The sequence below is a fragment of the Dreissena polymorpha genome, chromosome 1 (genome assembly GCF_020536995.1).
Source record: "Dreissena polymorpha isolate Duluth1 chromosome 1, UMN_Dpol_1.0, whole genome shotgun sequence".
Taxonomy (NCBI): domain Eukaryota; kingdom Metazoa; phylum Mollusca; class Bivalvia; order Myida; family Dreissenidae; genus Dreissena; species Dreissena polymorpha.
Window position 1 is genome coordinate 51,176,255 of NC_068355.1, and position 21,348 is coordinate 51,197,602.

The 21,348-nt window shown below is 35.7% G+C and overlaps 1 protein-coding gene across 6 annotated transcripts in view; it reads left to right on the forward strand.

The window, feature by feature from the left end:
- LOC127880291 (suppressor of tumorigenicity 7 protein homolog) overlaps nucleotides 1-21,138 on the forward strand; it is a 60,736-nt gene extending 39,598 nt beyond the window's left edge. For 4 of the 6 annotated variants that reach the window (XM_052427668.1, XM_052427653.1, XM_052427643.1 and 1 more), the window contains 10 exons: nucleotides 1,352-1,430; nucleotides 3,344-3,534; nucleotides 5,595-5,692; nucleotides 6,171-6,285; nucleotides 10,980-11,052; nucleotides 13,147-13,249; nucleotides 16,095-16,245; nucleotides 17,588-17,680; nucleotides 18,559-18,698; nucleotides 20,713-21,138. In XM_052427668.1, the coding sequence (XP_052283628.1) occupies nucleotides 1,352-1,430; nucleotides 3,344-3,534; nucleotides 5,595-5,692; nucleotides 6,171-6,285; nucleotides 10,980-11,052; nucleotides 13,147-13,249; nucleotides 16,095-16,245; nucleotides 17,588-17,680; nucleotides 18,559-18,698; nucleotides 20,713-20,808 (1,139 nt within the window). In that variant the 3' untranslated portion in view covers nucleotides 20,809-21,138. The remainder of the gene's footprint in view (nucleotides 1-1,351; nucleotides 1,431-3,343; nucleotides 3,535-5,594; nucleotides 5,693-6,170; nucleotides 6,286-10,979; nucleotides 11,053-13,146; nucleotides 13,250-16,094; nucleotides 16,246-17,587; nucleotides 17,681-18,558; nucleotides 18,699-20,712) is intronic. The other 2 variants (XM_052427673.1, XM_052427661.1) reach the window with 1 other exon arrangement.
- Nucleotides 21,139-21,348: the final 210 nt, after the last annotated feature.

Here is a 21,348-nt window from a genome sequence, read left to right on the forward strand (position 1 = left end):
ATTTTGAGATTGAAGACTGGATATTGGATTTTTCATCAACATCTTGTTAAAAAAGAATCGTGTCACATTTCAGTCATTTTACAGATTTGGTTTTCGTCATGGTAATATTCAGTTTAATTTCATTCGACAAATTTATGTTTTATCTTTTATTTATAGTAACAGAAATAAAAATGTAATTAGAAGTTTACATTCACAAAACATAATATTATAAAAAAAGAGTTTGCCAAACATCTTAGATTAGGTGCCTTGGGATGAGTTTTCCCTGTAATTAATGATCCTGCTACAGATCTTAAAATTTTTCCAACCGCTGAAAAATATGACAATTCTGTGAATTCTTATTCCCTTAATTGTTAGAGAAAGTTTAATTTAAAATTTGCTTGCATGCCTTATGTCAAGTTATAAAAAAACAATGAAACTGAGTTTATAATATCCACAACTTTGTTTATAATGATTTTAATTCATTCAAGCTGTTTATTTCAATTATGCACTTTTTAGATTTATGACATTTCGCGATCAGACCCATAAAACAATATTATGGAAAGTTTGTAACTGGTTGCTAGGTTACAAAAAAAAATTTGCATAATCTAAACAATAAAAGGGAAATAGGAATGCAGCAATATGAATGCTCATATCCTAGTTTGGTCTCAAAACATGCATTTGGCATTTGAGTGTGTCTGCTCATTACATTTATTTCCTGTTGTGGTCTGCGGCACCCATTTGCATGGTTGGAAATGTCATGGTGGCGACAATTTGCATGATTGGAAATGTCATCACAATTGCCTGGCTTCTAATGATATTTGCACGACTATTATGGAACTATGAGAACAATGTGTATTTGACGTTAATTAATGAACCTTGGAATTCTATTCCAAACAATAATGTTGTTTGCACATTCTATTGAACAACATATTTGATGTCCATTTATGAGCTTATCTGAGCACAAAGTGCTCATGGTTAGCTGTTGTGGTCTGTCATTCGTAGAGAATCTGATGTCAATTGTAAGCTTGAAACCATTCTTAATGCCATCTTGATAAAAATTGGTCAGAATTTCTATGTTTGACAGTATCTAGAGAGAGTTGTTAAAAACTCTCGGGTAAACATGCAACCCCAAAACTAGGTCACCTGGTCAAATCTTTTTAAAAAGTTTGTTTAACTTTATAACACTTGGTCAGAATGTTAATCTTGACAATATCTAGTTTTAATGACCCAGAAGTTGGGTGGGGACGTTATATGACTTAATTAGTTAGTCTTCTGATCTGTCCACCATTTTAGCCTAAATGGAACAGTCAAAAATATCCTACTATTGTTGTCTGTATTGTATGCATGTGAAACCTGTTTCCTACTTCTTCAGTAATGCAGACGGCTTGGAGAGAAAGAAAACCACAGGCAAGAATCAAGGCAGCTACAGAAGCCCTGGAGAAAAACCCTGAGTGAGTTACAGTGTTTAGTTGATTGTCTCAAACAAACAATAACTTGTGGAGCAAAGTCTCGTATTTGTCATTTGGTGCCCTAAAACTGTTACAGACTTGAGGCAGAAAGTATTGATTTATTTTCTGTAGCTTTCTGGTGAATTTACTTGCACTGGTGTGGTAAACATGTTAAAGATTTTGAACGTGATTTTACTCATGCTTTGCTTTAGTTTTTGACCAATCAATCACATCGGGTAATATAACATGAATGAGATAGTATTATCTAAATGTAATGTTTTGCAATATTTGTGATTAGTTGAATACATATATGATTAATTTTCACTGTATTGTGATTTTATTTCCCTTATTTGTCTTTAAACTAAAGCAAAAATGCTGGAATTCTTGGTAAAGCTAAGTTCTCCATGTAAAATAAACAACAGCTGTGCCAGATTAGTAGCTGTCGGTGGAGCATTTATCTGCTTTAAGATGTGGACAACCTACATGAACAACTGGGAAACATATATATGTGATACAATATTGTTTATGATACAAATAACTTTGTCATTGAAATGTATACTTTACTAAACTCATATTTGTCTGAGTTTTTCTTATAGAAATGGCCTAAAAATGCAAGTTTGCCTTCAAATGACTTTGTTAAATATAACTTTGAATGTAAACTTAGTAACAACCTATATAGTAGATATCTAACCTTATTGATAACAATAATATTGAGACATACTTTTAAATATAATCCTGTGGTTTTTGTTTGGTCAAATGATGCCGCCATTTCCGATCTCAAATGGGATGTATCTAGGATATTGAAAACACTTAAATTCTCAATCTGTAAGTATTTGATTGCCAAAAAAAGCCATTTTCCTTATATAAGTACATAAATAACAACAATTTTCCCAAATGAAAGGGTCCCCGCCTAATTCCAAAAATGAAAGTAAACTGTAATTTATTGGTTACACTGAAAACAAGAGCACTGACAGTGCTGAAAGTCTATTGGCAAAATTCTGAGAACTTTCTGTTGTTAAAGGAACATTTGACTGAAGAAAAATCTAGAAGAAACGGCTATACAAAAGAAAAGTTTTTTTAGAATAAGTACAAAAAAATGAAACAAAAAGTGATGAAATATTGCAAACCATCCAATATCAGTCTGAAAATCATAAATATGTATTGAGGCACCTTGGTAGTTTGCAAGTATGTAAATGTCCGGATGTAAATGTTATTTCTGATTGGCTAGACGTTTATTTATGCTCTTGTTTTAATTATTGTTCTCATTACATCATTACTATTTACAATACTGAACGACTTTTTCATTTGGAAGCTAAGGTCAAAGTTATATCTTTGTTTTTCTCGTTTTGTTTGTTACTATTCATTATTCTATTATGATCGCTTCTTTTATACATAATCTAAAAGGAACAATTTGTTGTTGTTTTTTGTTGTGGTTGTTATATTCACAGACTTTGTTACATACAGAAACTTTTACATGCACACTGTATTTTTGAGCACACTTTCTGAAGTTTTTAATCCTGATTAAAATTTGCAGATTTATATCAAAATATTGTAATTTGAACCAATCTCTTTCAGCCTAAAACTGCAAGGTAAATGTTTGCTCTCACAAAGTTTAACGATATTACAGCCCTAAAAAAAATGACAGTCTTCTGCAAGAAACAAGACAACTATTTATCTGTAAAAGCTATTTAATGTAACGTACCCCGTAAATAAATACATTGAAAAGTACATAAATACATTGCGAGACGTGTTTCTAATTTGCCTTAATATTTGTTCATTGGCTAAAGCCAATAGACTAAAAACCATTTGCTTGACTGACCCCTGTGTCTGTCTTTTGTTGTGTTCAGGCGTGCAACAATTTTAAATATATCTTATGAATGGGAACTTTGTAATACCCCAGCCTTTGTCTTGCGCAGATGTGCAACAGCGTTGATCTTGCTAGCGGAGGAAGATGCGTCATCAATCTTGGACGCCGAGAAACACTTTAAGCAGGCGTACAAGTATGCAGAGGTCCAGTACAAGAAGTCCCAGCAGACCCAACACCAGGGGTCTACACAGGAAGCTATACACAGTAAGGGCTATGGGTCTACACAGGAAGCTATACACAGTAAGGGCTATGGGTCTACACAGGAAGCTATACACAGTAAGGGCTATGCAAAAAGGGCTTAATGCATATGCATAAGTGTTGTGCAAGAATAGCCTGCACAGTCCACAGAGGCTGATATCAGGGACGACAGTTTCTGGTGTTCATTTCAGGGTGAGACACAAATGGAGGGGTATACATAAAACATGGTGTTCATTTCAGGGCAAGACACAAATGTAGGGGTATACATAAAACATGGTGTTTATTTCAGGGTGAGACACAAATGTAGGGGTATACATAAAACATGGTGTTCATTTCAGGGCGAGACACAAATGTAGGGGTATACATAAAACATGGTGTTCATTTCAGGGCGAGACACAAATGTAGGGGTATACATAAAACATGGTGTTTATTTCAGGGCGAGACACAAATGTAGGGGTATACATAAAACATGGTGTTCATTTCAGGGCAAGACACAAATGTAGGGATATACATAAAACATGGTGTTCATTTCAGGGCGAGACACAAATGTAGTGGTATACATAAAACATGGTGTTCATTTCAGGGCAAGACACAAATGTAGGGGTATACATAAAACATGGTGTTCATTTCAGGGCGAGACACAAATGTAGGGGTATACATAAAACATGGTGTTCATTTCAGGGCGAGACACAAATGTAGGGGTATACATAAAACATTCTGTTCATTTCAGGGCGAGACACAAATGTAGTGGTATACATTAAACATGGTGTTCATTTCAGGGCGAGACACAAATGTAGGGGTATACATAAAACATGGTGTTCATTTCAGGGCGAGACACAAATGTAGTGGTATACATAAAACATGGTGTTCATTTCAGGGCGAGACACAAATGTAGGGGTATACATAAAACATGGTGTTCATTTCAGGGCGAGACACAAATGTAGTGGTATACATAAAACATGGTGTTCATTTCAGGGCGAGACACAAATGTAGGGGTATACATAAAACATGGTGTTCATTTCAGGGCGAGACACAAATGTAGTGGTATACATAAAACATTCTGTTCATTTCAGGGCGAGACACAAATGTAGTGGTATACATAAAACATTCTGTTCATTTCAGGGCGAGACACAAATGTAGTGGTATACATAAAACATGGTGTTCATTTCAGGGTGAGTCACAAATGTAGGGGTATACATAAAACATGGTGTTTATTTCAGGGCGAGACACAAATGTAGTGGTATATATAAAACATGGTGTTCATTTCAGGGCGAGACACAAATGTATAGGTATACATTAAACATGGTGTTCATTTCAGGGCAAGACACAAATGTAGGGGTATACATAAAACATTCTGTTCATACCAGGGCGAGACACAAATGTAGGGGTATACATTAAACATGGTGTTCATTTCAGGGCGAGACACAAATGTAGTGGTATACATAAAACATGGTGTTCATTTCAGGGCAAGACACAAATGTAGGGGTATACATAACCCATGGTGTTCATTTCAGGGCGAGACACAAATGTAGGGGTATACATAAAACATGGTGTTCATTTCAGGGCGAGACACAAATGTAGGGGTATACATAAAACATGGTGTTCATTTCAGGGCGAGACACAAATGTAGTGGTATACATAAAACATGATCTTCATTTCAGGGCAAGACACAAATGTAGGGGTATACATAACCCATGGTGTTCATTTCAGGGCGAGACACAAATGTAGGGGTATACATAAAACATGGTGTTCATTTCAGGGCGAGACACAAATGTAGGGGTATACATAAAACATGGTGTTCATTTCAGGGCGAGACACAAATGTAGGGGTATACATAAAACATGGTGTTCATTTCAGGGCGAGACACAAATGTAGTGGTATACATTAAACATGGTGTTCATTTCAGGGTGAGACACAAATGTAGGGGTATACATTAAACATGGTGTTCATTTCAGGGCGAGACACAAATGTAGTGGTATACATAAAACATGGTGTTCATTTCAGGGCGAGACACAAATGTAGGGGTATACATAAAACATGGTGTTCATTTCAGGGCGAGACACAAATGTAGGGATATACATAAAACATTCTGTTCATTTCAGGGCGAGACACAAATGTAGTGGTATACATAAAACGTCGCCTTGCCATGTGTGCACGAAAGCTGGGAAGGGTGCGAGAGGCTGTGAAACTCATGAGAGAGGTATAAACATAAAAGCAAGGCTTTTTTGTCCTAGAAGGGGCCTTGAAAGGCCTCAGCCCCACACACAATATTTTTCCAGTCTAATAGCTATTAACCCTTTCTAACTCGGAATCAAAATGAAAATGGCTATATGCATCCAGCATAAATCCAGAACAGCCTGTGAGTTACTTGCAGTCTCTTCAGGTTTTATGATGTTGCCTTCTGATCAGTATCAGGAGTTGGAAATGAAGCTTTTATGACTTAAATCTAGTAAAAAAAGGTCTATAATTTAAATAAATCATGTAATGGACTTCAAATGTGTCAAAATGTGTGTACAAGTGGTAAAGGGTTACAGGAGTTTTAGGATGGATCTACGTTTTTGTATGATATTCAAGTTATACCCTTCACTGAAGGCTTCAGGCAACTTATCCAATACACTAAGTTCTAGTCAATAATAGCCAGCTTATTGATAAGCATGCACTTATTTATCTTTTACTAGATTATGAAGGAGTTCCCGCTGGTGACAATGTTCAACATTCATGAAAATCTCATAGAGGCCTTACTAGAGTTGCAGCTGTATGCAGACGTCCAAGTGGTTCTAGCTAAATATGATGGTGGGTGAAACAGGAGATTGGGTTGTTTTTATGCCCCCGGTAGGGTGGCATATAGCAGTTGAACTGTCCATCAGTCAGTATGTGTGTATGTCAGTCTGTCTGTCCGTCCGAAAAAAACGTTAACATTGGCCATAACTTTTTCACTATTGAAGATAGCAACTTGATATTTGGCATGCATGTTTATCTCATGGAGCTGAACATTTTGAGTGGTGTAAGGTAAAGGTCAAGGTCATCCTTCAAGGTCAAATGTCAAATGTATGGCATCTGTCCGTCCGCTAACTTTAACATTGGCCATAACTTTTTAAATATTGAACATAGCAACTTGATATTTGGCATGCATGTGCATCTCATGAAGCTGCACATTTTGAGTGGTGGAAGTTCAAGGTCAAGGTCATCCTTCAAGATCAAAGGTAAACAAAAAAATCAAAGCGGTGTTCTCATGAAGCTGCACATTTTGAGTGGTGGAAGTTCAAGGTCAAGGTCATCCTTCAAGGTCAAAGGTAAAAAAAGTAATTCAAAGCGCCGTTCTCATGAAGCAGCACATTTTGAATGGTGGAAGTTCAAGGTCAAGGTCATCCTTCAGATCAAGGTCAACCTTCAAGGTCAAAGGTCAAAAAAAAAAAATTCAAAGCGGCGTTTTTATGAAGCTGCACATTTTGAGTGGAGGAAGTTCAAGGTCAAGGTCATCCTTCAAGGTCAAGGTCATCCTTCAAGGTCAAAGGTAAAAACCCCAAAAAAACTTCAAAGCGGCATTCTTATGAAGCTGCACATTTTGAGTGGTGGAAGTTCAAGGTCAAGGTCATCCTTCAAGGTCAAAGGTCAAGTTTAAAGGCCTTGTTATAAGCCTGCCTTATTTGAACCTAACATACCCCCCCCCCCCCCAAAAAAAACAACAACACAAAAAACAACAAATACATAAGAATAAAGCAAATTTATCAGAATAATAACTAAATTAAAATTAATTATTCTACCGGTAATAATTATAATAATAATTCTGTTTCTTATACTGTGAAACCATTATTATTCCTCAGGCATTCATTTTCGTCAGTGAACCGAGTGACAAATTTCGGATTCTATCAAATAATTTTGTCCAATGTTTAAACAAAATTAAGCCTAAATTGCTGTAGGCATGAAACATTTTAATCCAAAGTAATCCAATCATACAAACTTCATCTGTTTCGTAATCAAGATAAATCCGTTTTTGACACAAAGGTGTGCACATTATACAGTGTACTTAAATGACATGTAGCATTTTTGCCAAACACAGATGCTGACGAAATAGACGAAATATTGTATTGACGAAAATAAATGGTTTCACAGTATGTCCATGCGATGGCACCTGCTGTTATAGTGCTGCAATGGCCCTGAACAGCAGTGCACAAATACAGAGAAAACTAATAAAATCATGGATAAATCGGCCGAGAGAAAATATTTCAGATAAGATAAAAAACATTTCATGGGGGATAAGTACACTAAATAGAATACCCCATGTAGGGCCAGATAATCCTCTAACTAGACTTGTATTGAATGTCTCGCTGCTTGGTATTGTCACTGTGTTTATTTGTTGACCGCTGAAGTGAAATTTCATTCCACAGAGAACACTCGATCAGTAAATTGACAAAACAAATTTATATGTCTATATCAGTGATAAGTCTTATTCTTGCAAATTATTATCTTTGTTTTCTGAATATTCTCTCTCTAAACTTATATCATGCAAACAAATAGTCATTAAATGTATTTATTTGTGTACACTAAAAATGACAAGACAGGAAACAGGAACATTAGCTTTTTAGTCCCCTACTGGTTTCACCGGAGGGGACTTATGGTTTTTGCTCCGTCTGTCAGTCAGTCAGTCTGTCACACTTTTCTGGATCCTGCGATAACTTTTAAAGTTCTTAATATTTTTTCATGAAACTTAAAACATTGACAGATGGCAATATGGACATTATGCACGTCATTTCATTTCGTTCCTACATCAAAAATTGTGGTTGCTTTGGCAACAAATATACTAGAAATACTGCTGAAAATGGTGGTTTTCTGGATCCTGCAATAACTTTTAAAGTACTTATTACTTTTTCATGAAACTTGAAACATGGATAGATGGCAATGTGGACATTATGCACGTCATTTTATTTTGTTCCTACATCAAAAATTCTGGTTGCTATGGCAACAAATATATATAAAAAAAATCTGAAAATGGTGGAATTATCTGACAATGGTGGAGCCGGTAGGAGTCTTATATTGCTTGGCAATAGTCTTGTTAGATATGATCTTTCATATCTTCCTATCTCATATAACATCATATTACCCCCTAAAATGTAAACATTTATTGAAATAAATCACATTGCACAAAAATATTACCGTAGGTTTCCACGTATAGGGCGCTCCCATGTATAGTGCGAAGGCTGTTTTTTAAATGCTTAAATGGAGAATATATTCAACACAATAAAACCACCAACTCGGACCGAAAATGGCCGCCATTTTACTATTGCACAATCCAATAATCCGGGGCATTGGAAAGCTTAATTAAGGATTCAAAAGAGGAAGCGTCATTATGGTTAGGAGCATGGGTTGCATAGCACTTTACTTTTCTTACAATTTTGTAATTTCTAGCAAAAGATTAACAGCCCATGTGCATTTCGTGAAAAATGTGAGAAAATAAGAATTAGTGTACATCGTGTGATTTTTCCTCGGGAAAAGCATGGGCATTACCGGTAAATTTCACATGGGAGACGGGGATACAGTTGTTGAGGTACACCACTGTTGAACGTTCAATATTTATACGCACAAAATGCAATTGCATATCTTCATGTTCTCAATTGTCAATTAGTGTCTCAAATGTCAATTAGCGTGTTAACAAGTCGTGGCACATATTACTCAATAACATCTGCCAATTATGAAGTGCAAAATGACCCCCTTTCACACCTACCGTTACCCGCAAAAAAGACCTCGTTCGCACCTACCCTTGCCTGCTCTCCGGAATGTCGACAACAATCCCCATCGGAATTCATCAATGAAGAAGTGTAAAAACACAAACAAAGAAATGTCCGCAAGTTTATTCAAACAAATTTTTACCAAAACTTCTTCTACCGCATTGATATCTACCAGTAGCGACTTCATGTTGTTTCGACAATGGCCCCTCAGTCTGTACGATTATAGGGTGGTAGTTTTCTGGAAAAAAAACATGGCGGCCATTTTGATTATTTAGGATTACACAACATATTTTTTACCAATTTAGCAGCCAGGATAGCGTTGTTTCAATGTATTGCGCGCACCAGCTTTTTATGCCTCCCTTCGAAGAAGAGGGGGTATATTGCTTTGCTCATGTCGGTAGGTCGGTCGGTCCGTCCACCAGGTGGTTGTCAGACGATAACTCAAGAACGCTTGGGCCTAGGATCATGAAACTTCATAGGTACATTGATCATGACTTGCAGATGACCCCTATTGATTTTGAGGTCCAGGGCTTCCCCTGGCTAAAAAAATTATTTAGCCAAATTTGCCTTGTTTAAGCAAAATTCTTCTATTTTTGGCTATTTTTAAGTTTTAATAAAGAAAAAGTTGTAGCCAAATAGAATTTTCTTTAGCCAAATAGTTCAATTTGTAGCCATTGGCTAATTTGGCGAATGGCAGAGTAAGCCCTGAGGTCACAAGGTCAAAGGTCAAGGTCACGGTGACCCGAAATAGTAAAATGGTTTCCGGATGATAACTCAAGAACGCATACGCCTAGGATCATGAAACTTCATGGGAAGATTGATCATGACTCGCAGATGACCCCTATTGATTTTGAGGTCACTAGGTCAAAGGTCAAGGTCACTGTGACCCGAAATTGTAAAATGGTTTCTGGATGATTACTCAAGAACGCATACTCCTAGGATCATGAAACTTCATGGGTAGATTGATCATGACTCGCAGATGACCCCTATTGATTTTGAGGTCACTAGGTCAAAGGTCAAGGTCACGGTGACCCGAAATAGTAAAATGATTTTGGATGATAATTCAAGAACGCGTATGCCTAGGATCATGAAACTTTATAGGTAGATTGATCATGACTCGCATATGACCCCTATTGATGATCAGGTCACTAGGTCAAAGGTCAAGGTCACAGTGCCCAGAAGTAGTAAAATGATTTTCGGATGATAACTCAAGAACGCATATGCCTAGGATCATGGAACTTCATAGGTAGATTGATCATAACTCGCAGATGACCCCTATTGATTTTGAGGTCACAAGGTCAAAGGTCAAGGTCACGGTGACCCGAAATAGTAAAATGATTTTCGGATGATAACTCAAGAACGCTTTTGCCTTGGATCATGACACTTCATAGGTACATTGATCGTGACTTGCAGATGACCCCTATTGATTTTAAGGTCACAAGGTCAAAGGTCAAGGTCACAGTGACAAAAGTCGTATTCACACAATGGCTGCCAGTACAACGGATAGCCCATATGGGGGGCATGCATGTTTTACAAACAGCCCTTGTTAATTTGACTTTTGAGGTAAAACACTGTGCGTTATACGTGGAAACCTAAGGTATATCAAGAGTGGGAATGTGGGAATGTGTTACATTTGCCTACAGAAGTCCATTCTTGCAAAATGTTGGGAAGGCTGAACGGTTTTGTCAGACAGCACTAAATACATATTTCAGAAAAGTTGATGACAGTGTATTTGACGGGGTCTCTGCTGTATGTTTTCAGATATCAGTTTGCCAAAATCAGCGACCATATGTTACACTGCTGCACTTCTCAAAGCCCGGGCAGTGGCAGACAAGTAGGTGGCGTGATAAGTTTTCATGGCTTGTTGTGTTACAGAGTTGTCTTGGGGATTAATTGAACCTCGTTTTGGGAAACTGGGCATAATGCATGTGTCATCCCAGATTAGCCTGTACTTTCTATGGTGTTCTTAGCAAAATCCAAAAACCGTCATCCGGGATTTGATGTGCAGACTGCAAATGCCAATCAGGGATGAAACACTTTGCACATGCATTAAGCCCAGTTTTCTCAAATGATGTAAGCAACAACGGCACATAGCAATGTAAAGTTGTATACCGTCTGACTAAATTTGTGATTCGCATTTAGTTGTATTGGTATACGGTACAATAATTGTTAGTTGTATTGGTATACGGTACAATGGTTTACGGTACAATAATTGTTTCAATAATTACTTATCAATTAGACCATCACTATAAAGATATAACAAGTTTATTTGAAATTAAATTATGTGTAGAAATAAATGATTTGATATTCCAGTATTATGCATTTAATGCTCAATTTCCACAAGGATTGCACTTGGTTTCCATCACAAGTCTTTCATGTAACTGACCATAATTGTATCATGAAGGAGTACACGTTATGGACCAATTAGTGTGCTAAATATAACAAAGCAACAAAGCCACGAAAATTATTGATTGATGGGGTTATTCACCCATGACTTCTTCACAACCTTGCACATCTTAGTATAGAAGTATGGACAAGAGGCAATAAAGTTATAATCAATAATGGCGTGTGGCAGCTTTATACCTCCAGAATGGCATTGTGGTGCTGCGCCACACAAAAATGCATGGGAAAAGCTTTTTACATAGCCTATATGTATTCCCATACTTATTGTTTACATCATGACTCATATTTTATCATTTTACCCAGTATATTCTTAAATAATGTCAGCATCAATCAGTAAACATGAATGCCAGAATAGTCATCTATGAGAGCTTCTTGCTGCCAGAATAGTCATCTATGAGAGCTTCTTGCTGCCAGAATAGTCATCTATGAGAGCTTCTTGCTGCCAGAATAGTCATCTATGAGAGCTTCTTGCTGCCAGAATAGTCATCTATGAGAGCCTTTTGCTGCCAGAATAGTCATCTATGAGAGCTTCTTGCTGCCAGAATAGTCATCTATGAGAGCTTCTTGCTGCCAGAATAGTCATCTATGAGAGCTTCTTGCTTCCAAAATAGTCATCTATGAGAGTTTCTTGCTGCCAGAATAGTCATCTATGAGAGCTTCTTGCTTGAGTCCAAGCATTGTCATGAGTCACATAATACACACAAAAAGTGTTAAAATATTTAATGCAAAATATTTTTCAATTTAAAAAAACGGAGTATGTTATACTGTTTGTGATGTACATTATTTTACAGTACTAAATTGCCAGGCATCTGCTGATTGTCATCTCTGCTTCAGTGGTTATGTGTATGAAGCACAGATAACTCATAAAACGATTAAATACTCTTCAAAATATATCATTTCCAAGACATGGACTATGACATGGGTTTTGGTACCGTACTGTTAGTTATCCCCCGCCATAGGCGAAGGGATATTGTTTTGGCGTTGTCCATGCGTCCTTCCGTCCGTTTTTTCCGTCCTCCTTCCGGAGCCATATCTTGGAAGTGCTTTGGCGGATTTCATTGAAACTTGGTATGAGTATATATATGGATAAGAGAATGATGCACGCGAAATGGCATTGTACACCATCTGTTAATAACGGAGTTATGGCCCTTTGTATCTTGAACAAATGCTTTTTTTGTGTGTCCGGAGCCATATCTTGGAAGTGCTTTGGCAAATTTCATTGAAATTGGTATGGGTATGTATATCAATAAGAGGATGATGCACGCCAAATGGCATTGTACACCAACTGTTAATAACGGAGTTATGGCCCTTTGTATCTTGAAAAAATGCTTTTTTGAGTGTCAAATATAACACTTTTGTGTCCAGAAGCATATTGGCGGGGAATATCAATTCAACGAATTTGCTTGTTTATCTAGAACCTTACCAGTATATTATCTCGGAGCATCATGTACAGAGATATATAATGTCTGATGTCATGGATCATTGAAAGATAACTAATGATGTGTACGTGGTTGTTTTACTGCAGATTTTCTCCTGACATAGCGAGCAAGCGTGGCCTCAGTACAGCAGAAATGTCAGCAGTGGAAGCCATACACAGAGCAGTGGAGTTTAATCCACATGTACCCAAGGTACAATAACACTTTGATCTTCATTGGCCGGTATTCTTAAAGCTCCTTTGAAGAAATTCCATTCACATGGCTGAATGCACTTGGGTCTTGTCCCAGATTAGCATACATAGTCTGAAATCATGATTGACACTTAACACCTAGACTTGATTTTCGTCCCGATGAGACTTTCTTTTAATCTTTCATATATATATATATATTATATTAAAGCAGAGAGTGTCCTCCCTTATAAGCCTGTGCTGACTTCACAGGCTAATCTTGGACTACACTTGACTTACATGCATTTAGACTGATTTCTCTCGGCTTTATTCATGAAATGGCTAGTTTACAGGGCCAGTATACAAATGAGCTTATTCTATATTTAAAATTAAGAGTACAGTGTATTCTTGTTCTTTGAACAATCCAAATATGAATGAGACACAGTGTATTGTATTTCACCCACAAAAATTACATGATTTATGTAACTAATTTGGACATGATTAAGGAATATTTGTACCAAAGCATGTTTGCAAAAAAAAACAACATACTACATCACCTGGCTATTTTGCTGTATATCTTTTCTTGTTGTACATTCAATATGTTGATATAAGAATGGACAGTAAACACTGAAATTAAAAGTGGTCTGTGCTTATGGAATTCATTTATGTATAAAAAAACATTCAAGGTTTTGTATATCAGTTTAGTTCTTTTAGTTACTTGATCATCAAAAAAAAAACAACGCACGAAAACTATATGGACTTTGCAACACATTTCATAACCCACTTTAGTCCTGAAACAAACTATTATTCTTCTTGCTGGCACGCAAGAAATCAGGCATCTTAACTTGTCAACCGATATCAAATTATCATTGTAAATCCAGTTATGTAGACACATTTGCCTTTCCAATAATGGCTTTATATTGCTTAGTGATAAAAGGAAATAGAAAACTGGTATACGTGTGATACATTTCAGCAGACATGTATTGATCAATCTGTCTTCTGCCAGGCTGGCTTCAGATCAATATTAAGGAGACACTTACCTCTGTATCTCGTTACATTCTAGCAACATACTGTACATTGGGTTGGAAACATGACAGAAGAACAATTAAATTGCCATATTCAATGTTTTTATTGCTTGTAAAACCTAATTGTTCAATTATGCTTTGATGAAAATAACCTCCATACCAAGCTGTACATCACTTGGAAGGTAAAGAACTCAATCAGTAAAAATATTGTCCACTCAAGCTTATATCCCTATTAAATCACTTAACATTGTATAAAACAGACGTTTCATATATCAGTGTTAAGGTAGCGCACCTCTAATGGGCACATATCCAAATATAATCTTATTAATTATTTTCTTAATCAGCATCATTTCACTGAACTACATGCAAATTTGTAGGTAGGCTTTCCATGCTTTTTAAAAAAATATACCGATTTTTTCAAAACCACCCCCACGCTCGGCTTTTGTCCAGTTTATTTTCACCCCTGGGGTATATAAAAGTTCCATAATTCATTCAAATTTCCAAATATGGGCATGCAGTTGGTGTGTACAGATGCTGTAAAGGTGTTTAAAGTTTAAACAAGATGAAATAAGTATTCTTTTACAGACATTTATTTTTTACAAATTTTTATCTATGGAAGAGCGCCATGAAATGTAAGTGATTTCAGCAAAGTAAAAATTGGGTCGGTTAAAAACAAAGTGTCATAAAATTCAAAATAGTATCATTTAAGTCATATTTTAAACTTAGTTTTTATAGAAACACTATATACTGCAAAAATACCAAGAACTAGACAGATTTACCGTTTACTTTTTGAAATAAAAATAAAAATGCAACATGCATGGTTCGTATTTTCAACAGTAAATCACCCAATTTCGCCATAACGTTGTTTTAATTTTAATAATTGAAGAATGTGCATAAAAATTGCAACATATTTAACAATAAATATAGCTTATATGCCATATTAATTCAAATTATGTTAGAAAATAAATAAAACGCGTCGCAAAAAAGTATACATCGTCGGCAGGATTCGAACCTGCGCGGGAATATCCCAAAAGATTTCTAGTCTATCGCCTTAACCACTAGGCTACGGCACCTAATAGTAGGCTCTTCAACCTTCGAAGAAATCGCGGGAAATCATTAGAGGTGCGCAACCTTAAATAAATCACCATCCCTCTTAGCATTTAGCAGTCTTTTAAATAGATTACTTGATACCCTGAAAAATTATAAGTATTTATTACCAGAAAACAAAATGCACAACGGATTGAACAAGAAATAAGCAACAAATACCAAATACATTTATTTGGAGAAATTATTTGGATAGGTAGGAAAAAAGTAGCTCTATATTCATGATAATAACCTTATTTCTTTCCCAGCGGTTGCATTAGTGAAATCCACACTGATGGGAAATTGGGATATTATTATACGCTACATTTCAGACAATGTCAAAATATATTCTGATTAGTTGTCATTTTATGACATGAGTCATGCGGAAATTATTTTGTTAATTGTCTTGGCAGAGTTTTTATTATAAACAAATCTTTCTAAAGCGTTTAATTTAGATATAAATTACTTATTTTTGCAGTTACTTAAACATTTTGGTTGGATTTTGTTTTACACACAATCTGTTATTGCTAAGATTCAGACAGAAATCACATACTGGTATGAGACAGAGTTTAAGCACAAGAACCAGTACAACAACCAAATGTCAAGATCACAATTAAAAGTCAAAGATCAAATATAAACATATCAATATACTTCGTCTCATCTTTTGCCACAAAATGCTAATTAATTAACTGACTTCATTTTTACAGTTGCTTATCTTGTTTCATTTGATTATGACAACTGTGTTATTTGTGTGTGTTTCAGTATTTACTGGAGATGAAGAGCCTAGTTCTTCCTCCAGAGCACATTTTAAAGCGAGGTGACAGTGAGGCCCTGGCATATGCATTTTTTCACCTTCAGCACTGGAAACGGGTCGAGGGTGCTCTCAATCTTCTACACTGCACATGGGAGGGCAGTAAGTAGTCAGCAGTCATCGGAATACTCAACGGTCAATAGGGATCAATCATAATGAGCTCATTTTGAAAGGTGTCATACATAGACACATTTTTTCTTTTTATTGAAATCAGATTTACCTTCATATTCATTCAACTATTCCAGTGCTTTAATGTATAGCCTGTCCAACTATAAACAGACAGAAACTTCCATGAACTGATTTGAAATTGTCCTCTGTTTGACTTGTGTAAAGGGACAATATGAAAGAATTTTATTTTAAGGATTCTAAATGCCAATAAATGTTTACAAAATTGTTTTTTTAACTGCGAGAGATCAATCATTAGTTTCAGTAAAGGGAAGTAATCCAAAGACTCTTAGATGCAATTCTGACTATATTTAGAGTAGTCTCCCTTCTGTCACAAATGTTGTCGTTGCTTAAAATGGCAGTTTTTTAAAATGCATATTTTAATCATTTATTTTTATATTATTATATTTCGTTAAGCCTAACTTACAGATTTAATTAACCATTTACACAAAAATATGGTATATGCTGTTAGTTTTCAGCTGTCTTATTACTTTATGAATTAACTTTTTAATAAAAGTTTCAGGTACCATTTTATTGTTGATGCTATTAGCACCCAACACTGTTTAGGAGCTTTGTTACGACCCGTTTTGCAATAAGCCTGTTTAGCAATAAATTTATTGCAAAACGAGTTAATATCTTATTGCAATTTGATTTTTGTATAACAACCAATTAATTGCAAAACGGGTGTTATACAATTTTCACATTGCATTAAGACACTCCAACCCGTTTTGCAATAAAATTATTGCAAATAAATGTGCGATGATTTTATTGTAAAACTGGTTTATTGCCAAATGGGTTGTTAAAAAAAATTCAAATTGCAATAAGACACTCAAACCCGTTTTGCAAGAAATTTATTGCAAAATGGGTTTATTGCAAAACGGGTTGTAATAGAGCTTTCTCTATAGCAAACACAGTCTAAATTAAGTAAATACTGAAGGGCCATAAAATGTTTTCTATGAAACTCAGTATCACAAGATGAAACTAATTTTGTATGACTCTGCTGATTTAGATATGGTGCCACATGGAATTAACAAGCTTTTGGACATGGCAGGGCTGACTTGGTTGGAAAAACAAGTTCCTCTTTGTTATCTTCAGTATTATAAAATAAATCTCACACTCTATAGAGGGTGATGCATCATATTTTCAACACTCAAGAAGGCAATGTCAATATCAGCTTACATCTCCGTTGACATTACCAGTCATGGTTGATAATACTATGGTGTGTGATATTTATATGACTGACATCTTAATGCCATACATATTATATTGTTTGTTTCAGCCTTTAGGATGATTCCATATCCCCTAGAGAAAGGTCACCTGTTTTACCCCTACCCCACATGTACAGAGAGCGCTGACAGGGAGCTGTTACCTGGTATGTGTAGCAATCAAGTACACTTTAAAGATGCTACATACATATATAGATCTGATATGTTTTCCACTGTGTCAGAATTTAACTGAACATTTAGTACCTCCCTGTAGATCCAACAGACACAATTGATTTTGTTAAATAGAAGAACATCCTGAAATAGAATTTTTTTTAATATACATAAAGTCCAATATTTTGTACTATTTCTAACTAATTAAACATATTTTATGTTATGTTATTTGTCTAGCTTGAATATATTGGCAAAATATGAAGTCCAGCTTAATATATGTATAAAAATAGCTTTCTGGAATTTTTCATTGGGAAGGCTGCTTTCAAAACTGGGCAATGCTAGCTCACTTTGTAGAGTGCTTGTTTGTCTATCAGGAATTTGTGAGTTTAACCCACCAAAGCTTGGTAACTAGCGTTGGTCATGAAAGTATAATGGGCCATTCTCCCCTACCTTTAGTTCAAGTACGGCTTTGTTACCAGTGTAACTATGTGCAATAGTAAGATTGAAGACCAGGTAAGCATGATGACAAAAGTGGGAGTACAATAGGTTAACTGACCTGTGATATATTACTTATATAGTGGTACACTCAGCAACATTGACTGTAACAATATAACAAAGTCTACACAATTGATCAAGTCTTACCGTATTTTATGAGGTATCACTGAACCAGAAAGTGAACTTGCCTTTTCTGACCCAATAATAAGAATACTTGTATTGTGTGAAGAATAATGATTACATCATTGGAGAACACTGTTTCCACAATTTCCAGCATTTCTTGAGGTGTTAATGCACCAGAAAATCTCCTTTTCTGACCCAATAATTAGAATACTTGTATTATGTGTAGCATAATTATAAGAGTGCCCACTGTTTGCAGCATTTCACGAGGTGTCGGTGTACCCCAAGAAGGAGCTGCCTTTCTTCATCATGTTCACAGCAGGCCTCTGTTCCTTCACAGCCCTGCTGGCCCTCCTCACACATCAGTACCCCGAGCCCATGGGCGTCATAGCGAAAACTGTGAGTTGGTGTCACAACACACCGCTTGTGTGGGGGGTGGGCATCATGTTTCTTTATTTTTAACCAGGTTTTCCGAAGGAAAAAACTGGTTATTAGATTGGCGAATGCGGGCGGGCTGGCTGGCGGGCGGAACAAGCTTGTCCGGGCCATAACTATGTCGTTCATTGTCAGATTTTAAAATCATTTGGAACATTTGTTCACCATCATTGGACGGTGTGTCGCGCGAAATAATTACGTCGATATCTCCAAGGTCAAGGTCACACTTTGAGTTCAAAGGTCAAAAATGGCCATAAATGAGCTTGTCCTGGCCATAACTATGTCATTCATTGTGAGATTTTAAAATCATTTGGCACATTTGTTCACCATCATGGGACGGTGTGTCGCACAAAAGAATCATGTCAATATCTCCAATGTCAAGGTCGCCACGACTAAAAATATTTATTTTTTTTAAAACAAACTTACAAAGGGGGTTAATTTTGTTTGTTCATTTCAAAAGTTCAGTTGGAGTTTTCTCCCTTTATCAGATTTTTTTTTCACAATGAAAACCTGGTTTTGTGACAATTTTGTCCCTTGTCTATGTATCTCTTATCAGCCAGTAAACAGTTTCTAAGAGTTCTGCAGGACTAAAAGCAAGGTGGGTGTCATTGCTAAAACTGTGAGATTGTGTCACACCACACCACCATATTTTGGTTGGGGTAGATGGGCTTATCATGATGCTATTTGATTTTTTATTTATCGTTTATTGGCCAATTACCATTTTCTTAGAGTTCTGCAAGAATAAAAACATGGTCATGTGGGTTCAATTGCCACTCATCAGATTAACAAAGAGTGGTCTATTATTCAGATATGCAACAATGTCGAAATGTTTTCCATAAACCAAAAGCTTAGGACCACACCTTGTGTTTTGATGGAGTAGCTGAACAGTTAATATATTGTTCTTTGTCAAATGAAAATTCAGCGATTATATTGTAATAATAATAAATGGTGACTTTGTTTGATAATATAAAAGGTAGGCAAATCAGTAATTTTACTGGTTTAAATGTACAGAAATGCCTTTTAGGTTATTACCATAAACATTCCAGTTATTGATGTTTTATACATAAATTTGAAAATTTATCAGTAAATGAGGACCTAGATGCAAATAAATACTATATACTCTAAGTTTTCGGACACTTAAAAATAAAAATTCTTGTCCGAAAATATTAAAAAGTCACAGGTCTCCGAAAATAAGGAACAAAATTAAATGTCCGAAAATTACAATTATATTGAAATAAAATCAATAATTCGATGCGCAATAATGTTTTACTTTGCAATAAATGCAACTTCACAGCTTTGCTCACTCTTGCCTAAAATGGTACAGAACAAAAAAGTAAAAACATTAAACTGCTTTCTTAATAGAAAGATATTATTTAAAATGCTGCTGGGTGAAGCGATTGTTTTCTACCAGTTTGCATGGTTATTTACCCAATTAGGCAAATGTTATGGTCCAGTGCCTTCAGGCATGCGTCTCCCAGGTTTTATGGCCTTAATTGTTTGTGAAAATCCATGATTGAAGTGTTACAAGATAAGTGAATACAGTGCCGAAATCTGTTTTAAATAGTGCTGTAAAATATACCGTCCCAAAATTTAGAGTCATTATTGATAGATGAAAACGCACCTGTCCGAAAATTAAGAGTCACGAAAAATAATCATTTGGGCCAAAAAGGAGGTGTCCGAAAATTTAGAGTAATAACGGTAATTGTAGTTAAGGTTTTTTTTAAACAGTTACATATGATATACTCAGCTTGTTAGACACTTAATATCATTCTTTGCCTCTTCTATTTCTGATCATTATGTTGTATTTCTTATTCATAAGATTAACACCAGTATTGTAGAGTTTATCAATCTCACTTCCAAATCTGGTCCCCATTTTGTATCTCAATCCAATCCTCTATTGCCCCTAATTTAGTCAATGACCTCATACATTTCACCATTATCATTACTCATCCTCTGGTATTTTGCTGCCTTGTTTCAGGCTCTGACCTGGGTTTACCTTCCTGTCAGCTACATACTGGAGAAACTGGAGGCCATTCTGCCGGCCAACCTGTTCCAACAACTCTCCAGAATCTGATATGCTGAGGGAACGAACATGCTGCTTTTTTATTATGTTCAGGATGATCTGTCAGCATAAAACAGTTAAAAAATGTGCTGCTATGCTTTATTTAAAAAACAACTCTACAAGTAATAACATAGTTTGCTAGAAGAAATATATGCTTGTCCATTCAGTGTACGGTTTCTGAAATTTGGATAACTAAAGAAGTTCATATAGTGTTTGTTTTGCTAGAAATGAAAATTATTGTTACATGTTCAATATTTGCTATCTGAAAATTGGGAAACATGTTGTGGTAATTTTTTTCTGTTGGCATTTTTGGTTAATTTAATAAAAATAACTTAAGTAAAAGTTTTGTATTGTTTATACATGTGTAAATTATAGTTGTTTACATGTATCGTTAAGAAAATGGCAGCCTACACATCTATCTACTGGTAAAAGGGAAAGTCAATCAGTTACAATTTGGTAGAAGATCTCAATTTTTTCCATTTCTGGCATAATAAAGATTTAAACAACTACTATATATGTGAATCTGTGTTCATATCTTGTGGTATGGGTTAT